At 39.7% G+C, this 7,286-nt stretch overlaps 1 protein-coding gene across 1 annotated transcript; it reads right to left on the minus strand.

The window, feature by feature from the left end:
* Positions 1-896: 896 nt before the first annotated feature.
* LOC149275814 (vomeronasal type-2 receptor 26-like) lies at positions 897-6,623 on the minus strand. Its single transcript, XM_089504304.1, has 5 exons — positions 6,213-6,623; positions 4,649-5,512; positions 3,824-4,051; positions 2,963-3,089; positions 897-1,798 (listed from the first exon to the last, which is right to left on the minus strand). The coding sequence occupies exons 1-5, from the start codon at positions 6,621-6,623 to the stop codon at positions 897-899; spliced, it is 2,532 nt and encodes an 843-aa protein (XP_089360430.1).
* Positions 6,624-7,286: the final 663 nt, after the last annotated feature.

Consider the following 7,286-nt stretch of genomic DNA (forward strand, 5'->3'; position numbering starts at 1 on the left):
TAGTTTACCGCACAGGGAACGCCACCGCTGCTGAGCGTTCCCATCGCGTTCCCATCGGGTTCCAGAGGGCGCCATTTATGGGAACTGTTTCAAAGCGTTCCCAGAAATAGCGTCCCCTGGAACCCGATGGGAACGTGATGGGAACGCTTGGCAGTGGCAGCGGCGCTCCCTGTTCGGTAAACTAGCGTTCAGGGCCCCATCGGGTTCCCATCACGCTCCATGTGCGGCCCCGCTCGTGCCCGTTGTAACGCATCGGGGAACATTTTATTCCCGGTGCGATAAACTCCATGGTTTCACCTATATATTACATAATGTAAAATAATTTGCAATAATCCCTTATATGGCCTGTACAAATAAGCCAAGAATCTAGAGGATCATGTACTTGGTAATGTTTTGTCAAATTGAGTTTTGAGGAATAGATAAAATCAAATGCATTTTGATTTAGGTTTGAGAATTTATGCATACAATCAGGCTGTTAAACTGAAACTAGTGCGTTATATATCTATGTTGGGCACCAGTGATGCTTGTTTTTCCCCCCTGAGATTTAGTTTGTTATCTTTCCTGTGTAAGAATCATTATACAGTGAACTGTATATGTGTTCTGTCTACTATGAAAGCTTGGGGTTGGCTGAATCAAGCAGACATTTCAAAATATTTCTTTAAATATTCAAAAATATATTACTGAAGTCCAAAGGATTTTCCCCTCAGCTCTTTGCTAAAATTGCTCTATTTCTATCTCAAATGGGTATCCTAATTTAATGTGTGCATTAGAATGCAGAAAATGAACAATAGCAACTAGATTCACAAATTATCCTGACAATTGGTTAAATGTGGAGACAGTATTAACAACTCACATGAAAAAAGTGTTATGGAAGAAACTGAGGGCTCTAAGATGCTTTAATATTTTCTCTTTATTAGCTGTTCTTTGGTGTTCAAATCAGGCCTCTGTATAATAATGTAAATTTTTGGAGCAAAGAGGGAAACCAATAAGCCAGCACTGGAAACCAAGATGGAGAAGATCTCCACAGCCACTGTATATTTCCCTTTTGTGCTCAGATACACTGGAATAAAGGAAAGCCAAACACTACAAAATACCAGCATGCTGAAGGTGATAAATTTGGCCTCATTAAAACTATTTGGCAGTTTCCTGGCAGAAAATGCCACAGCAAAGCTGATCATGGCTAGGAAGCCCATGTAGCCCAGGACACAGTGAAACATGGTGACTGACCCATCGTGACATTCTAGTATGATCTCTCCCACCACCGAGTGCATGTCAAAATGGGGGAATGGAGGTGAGATTCCCAACCACAAAGCACAAATACCAGCTTGAAAAAGGGAACAGGAAAACACAACTGAACTTGCCAATCTTTTTCCCATGCATTTCCTCATTCTGGATCCTGGTTTGGTGGCCACAAAGGCCAGAACCACAGTGATGGTTTTGGACAGCACACAAGAAATGGTCACTGTGAAAATGACAGCAAAGGTGACTTGTCGGAGAAGGCAGGCTATCTTTTCTGGCTTGATAAGGAAAAGTAAGGAACAAAGAAAGCAGAGCAGGAGGGAGGTGAGGAGAATGTAACTTAGATTCCGGTTGTTGGCTCTGACAATAGGTGTGTCCTGATGCTTAATTAAAATGGTTATGACCAGCAATGTAAGGAGAGATAATAAAAGAGCAAAAGAAGCCAAGCTGATCCCCAGCGGCTCTTTTAAAGACATGAAGCTTATTGTTTTTGGAATGCATTTTGACTGTTCCTTGTTTGGATAATGATCTTCTGGACACTCCTTGCAGTTTTCCATGTCTGGGGGAAATGGAGAGAGGCAGGGTTAAGGTGTGTTGGGAAGGATCTACCAATGGTAGTCCACCATTAAAATGAAAATAAAGGGTGGAGCTGATACAATACAAAGTTATGATCACAGGTCCTGTGCTGCCTTATGAACATGCCAGATCTACATAGACCAGCAAAATGTAGGCCAGCAAAATAAATCCTTATCTAATCCCTATTCTCAGTTTATAATTCTTCCAGCTCTGGATAAAATACTAACTGTTAAAAAAAACCACACACACAACACCTCTCTGAATTACTGTCCAAGTGGGTATCACATATTCAGCTGTTATGTCTTGCCCAAATAAATTTTGTGCAATCTGGTAAAATTATTTATGGATTATTCATTAACACCCCCCCTCCCAATTTTCTGGATAATACAGCATATTGGCAATTCTTAAAAACAATCCTATATATTAAAATCTTTCAAATATTAGATAAATCATCTCAATCATGGAAAAAGAGACCAAGGCCATCCAAGTCAAACCGATCCCTATAATTAACACATGGGAGAATTTCACACAGCACATGTTCTTGCAAAGGCATGGATGATAACTGCTACCATACACCCAAAAAGAAAACTGCAATCATGTCACCCCAATACATTTTGTTAAAAACACACAGCCCAGTACATATTATATCAATTTAGAAAAGACTTTTTACACCCACTCAGTTCTCATTTTCCTTCTTGTCATCTATCTGTCTGGAAGATCTTAAGTAACATTGACACTGAGAGGATGGTAAAGGAAAGCTGGAGAACCACAGACCTTTGGTGTCAGATTGCAGTAGCTTGTATGTAGTAAAGAATGCAATAAATTTTAAGCAAAGAAAGAAAATTGGTATTCTATTCTAACACATTCTAGCTAGAATCAGTTCTGTTAATTGGGATATACACACACACACACACACACACACACACACACACACACACACATTCATTCATTATATCAGACTAATTATAGGAAAGATACCAGTGGATTCTTTCAGTAATGTGCCAGTAAGAGCTGTAAAGATTTTTAGTTATTATCAACAACTATCTAAACCTGTAACTGTTGCTAGTATTCTTATATATTTAACATAGTCTTTTTGCTCAAAAGCTAACATGACTTGTCATTAAAAACCTTGATCTATATGTCATACCTTGCTGGTGTGTTATCATGCCATGGGGACACTGAACACAATCATAGCAACAAAAGACTTCTCCTTCTTTCTTTTGCTTACTGGAGCCAAGAGGGCAATGGGTGTTGCATACAGAAAGAGGTGGTACCTACACATTTCAGTAAGACGAAAATAATTTAGCATGCTGAGAAAATAAAGATGTAAACTCAAGAGTGTGTTTTATAGACTTCTCAAGAATCTGTCATCGTGATTTTGCATAGTTAGTCTCAGGAGCTAATTTCCATAACAGAAACCTGGAGGCAAAGCAGAAGGGGTAAAAAGAGTGGCTAGAGGCCGCTCCCACCCCAATTAACTTGGGACCACAGCAACCGGACACCATGGTCCTGAGGCTGGCTGCTGCTGTGGTCCCGATTGGGGTGTGGCAAGGAGCAGATTTATTCTGGTGTGGCTGCTGTGTGGTTTGAGGGCATGCATCATCTAATCACCATGCCTCCAAACTGCATGGAAGGTGTCTTTTTTGCCTGTCTGTTTCGGGCCATAGTTAGGAAGGCAAACATAAAGTAGATAAAATCAACCAGACTGAATGCCGGATTGACCAAACATAAACTAGTGGTTTTCAATTTGTACAGGCCCCAAAGAACCAAGTAAACCTGCCCTCCTGAAATCTCACCAATCTGTTTCTATCACTATCCCAGATAAGGAGATTTTATAGGTCTCGCTCATTTATTTGTTTGATTTACATCATGTGTTTGTCCCAGCATGGGACCCATGTCACCAGACATATGCCGTATAGGTAAGAACATATGGTTAGTCTTCTGTACTACAATTAACTGCCACCTTCCTACAGATCCTACAGATTTTAATATTGAAATCATGGCCCACCTGCTTTAACTGTCTGTGCCACACTATTTTATCCCCATCAATGGAAATTTTCTTGCCTGGTAGAGCTTCCAAATTCATCGTACCAACTCTGACTCTTTGGAAGGAGTTATTTGGGAATGCAACTAAGTTGGTAATATCAAATCTGGTGTTTAACTCCATGTTCTTATCAAAAGAGAGTGTTTCTCCTGCATTGTTGTTAAATGAGACACTTTTAAGGAAGTGGTGGAGCTGAGAAGAAAGTGAAACAGAAGTACAGGAAAAACTTTAGAATTCAAACTTCTCTTGTTAATAGAACTGGGTTATGTTTATAGAGACAATAGCCAACCTGGAAATACAGGTGTTTTAGACCTTAAGGTGGATCTAACATGTTTTATTTTGTGTGTGTGTCTGTCACCCTCCATGGGTCTAAATGGATACAAAGTGAAATGAAGTGAGGGAAGATAAAATGGTACTATGCTATAATTATCCATGTAGAAATCACACAATACAAGATACATTGAAACATTATTGCTGTAGTGGAGAAAGGGAAAGAGAGGGAGTTGGGATGCGAGCAGAAAAACAAACATCAGGCCATAACCAAAAATTGGAGCACATGACAAACATACAGAATTCTCCACATTTGTACCTGGGTGGTTCCAATAAGGGTTCAGAATGATTCCTGACTGGAGAGATGCTAGCAGTTAGTATAAACCCTATTGGCTGAGATGGAAGTAAAGTTTGGCTCAGGATAAAGAACAATTCTTTCAGAATCCTATAAGGGCACTGTTCTACATGCCCTGGTTATTACTCGTCTGTTTAGGTCAGTTGAACTGTACCAGAAGTTACCTGCCAAGGTTGCTGTTTCTGCAGCTCTAGCCTCTTTTCTTTCACTGTTACTCTGTGTTTCCATTTAGATAGGTACATTTCATGTAAAGCATGGGCCACCACATAGACCGCATTGTAGACACTGTAGCTGTGGCCAGTCATTCTCATTTCAAAAGCTGATGTTGGGAGACTGTCCAGCTTCTCATGTCCCGTGCAGGCTTCACCTGCCTCATCCTCCGTACTAGAATCTGGAAAGACACAGCTGAATGTTTGTGCCCAGAACTGCTTAAGAAAACCATCTTCATTTACTTCAAAGGGATTTCTGAGCTGAAGAAATGTCTGGAATCCGTGCACGTCATTTGAATGAACTGTGAAGGAGATGGAACCATGGAAGTCTTGGATATCCCAGTTCTTCCCCAAGTCCATTTCTATGAAATCCATCTGAGCATTCACAATCCACACTTTACCCAAAGGTGCATTGGCAAGATATTCTGCTTTACCCATTAATACCAATAATCTGAGATTAATCATGGATTTGGATTCCCCAAATACAACAATAGCATTAGCCTTGCTCTCCATTATAATGTTATAGATGTGGAGCCATCTTGATAGAATGTCATCATATGCTTCAGTATGAGTGTATCTGGGTACTTTCTCTGAGAAAGCAAAGCAGATGCCACTTGGGGAAAGCAGATCCTGCATGGACTGCAAAAATGTCTCTCCATTTCCACTGTCCATAGCAAGAAACCCAACCCATGTCCATCCAAAGTGTACGAGTAATTCAACAACCCCAGTATACTGATGTGTTTCATTTGGGACCATTTTGTAGAAGGAAGTAGACTGCATGTCTTCACTCTCATCTGGAGCAAAAGAACCATAACCAAGCTGAAAGAAAACAAAGTTATATTTTGCATGAACATAGTGTTAGGAACTTCTATTTTTGGCTGATTTAGGAGTAAAAATGGTCAGACCGGTCTTGGTAATCGACAATATCCAGAATGGAAGTAAACTTTTAGAAGTCCCTTTTTTGAAATGTAAACACAGTTTTTAGATTATGTGCAGCATTGGCCTATATATGACTCTGCAAGGTGAAGAAGTAAGTTGTACTAGGTATTGTACATACACATAAAAATACACATGGCATAATTTTTAACCAACAAATTAATAGTATGTAAGCAGCTCACTAGTTCATGCATGGAAGCTGTGTGTTGCTGCCCACTTCAAGCACAACAAGATTGGGAAACATGTAGTCCTCCAGATGATGTTGGATTGCAACTGCCAGCATTCTTTGTCATTGCCTAGGCTATTTAGATATGCTGGGAATTACAATCAACAATATCTGAAGAACCATATGATCCCCTGATGCACACAAAAGTCATGACAAAATTAATAAAATTCTTGCAATATTCTCCTACTGTCACTTGAGAACTTATACAAATGGAATGTTTTGAGATGTCTGGCATACTAAAATTTGCTTCACAATCATCATGCTCCAATAGCACAAAGATATTTTCTTGAAGTTAAATGTAATGCTAATGCACGCATTTATTTTCTCTACATAGGACTATCTGTCTGTGCCAGTTACAGTCTCAGTCTCTATGCTGTACAAAAATTTCTGGATACAAAGGCAAATGACCTGTGGAATCTTGTAGGTGCCCAAGATGGCTGCCAGGTGCAGGGAAGTTTCAAAGTCAAGTCCTCCAATGATGGCCAGAAGAGTTTTCTGGAAGCCACACTCATAGTTGGGTACAAGTTGTTGGTGTGTGGAGAGAAGCTCCAAAGTAGACCGATAGGTCATCCTTTCATTGTAATAACTGTCATAGATATGGAATCCCAAGGTGACATTGGGCAAGATCTCTGGGTTCTCATTGATCTTCTGGATAGCAAACACCAAGGCCAGAAGATGTTGGTAGTTCTTTGGCACAACACTGGAATGAAGTTTACCTGTTGTGAGTGTCACAAGGAGGAACTCAGTACCACAAAAAGTCATCTCCATGCTTTGCTGCCACCAGATAGTCTACTTTACTGTACACTTTCACAATTATTTATATCTTTAGGACTTCACCTTTAGTCCTCCTTGAAATTATTATAGTAATGAAGAGTCAGGTAATCAAATAAAAGCAATAGCACATACTTTTTCAGACTTGAAATCATAATTTGAACACTAACATGTAGATCTTGCATCTGTAAAACCTTATTTTAAAATTAATGAATGAATGAATTATGTTTGAATGCTAAACATGCTATTTTCACAGTGAAACACAGGAGTCTCAGAAATGGCACATTACTGCTTCACCTGGGCACCTTCCTATAGCATTATGTATCCATGGTGGATGATAAGATCTTAGATTAGAGATTAAGATTTCCAACTAAGCATTAATTTTGTTAGCTATCTATAAATTACAAATTACTGCTGAAAAGAAGGTGGGGAGGGAACAAGGAATCAAACTAGAAGTACCAGCAAGAGTGAGACATCGCGTCACTCTGGTGTTTAGGTCAATCTCCATTCCTGCCTCCAGCAGAATGTGGAATGAAAACTGGTGAAATCTGGTGGGTTTCAAAGGGACATGCCACCAAGAATGCAAACAACAATTACAACAATCCATAATTAGCTATCCTGATATTTCTGTTTTGAGTTAAAAGCAGCCATGGCAACATA

Source organism: Sceloporus occidentalis, unplaced genomic scaffold (genome assembly GCF_023333645.1).
Source record: "Sceloporus occidentalis isolate IW3139 unplaced genomic scaffold, rSceOcc1.0.p SCAF_265, whole genome shotgun sequence".
NCBI classification, from domain to species: Eukaryota; Metazoa; Chordata; class Lepidosauria; order Squamata; family Phrynosomatidae; genus Sceloporus; species Sceloporus occidentalis.

Excerpts from the sequence above, each read along its gene's own strand:
- LOC149275814 (XM_089504304.1), bottom strand. The coding sequence starts at position 6,623 with ATGGAGATGACTTTTTGTGGTACTGAGTTCCTCCTTGTGACACTCACA. Across the intron at positions 4,052-4,648 it reads AGAAACAGCAACCTTGGCAG|CTCCACCACTTCCTTAAAAG; the intron begins GTAACTTCTGGT and ends CTTTCTTCTCAG. Across the intron at positions 3,090-3,823 it reads GGCACAGACAGTTAAAGCAG|GTACCACCTCTTTCTGTATG; the intron begins GTGGGCCATGAT and ends TGAAATGTGTAG.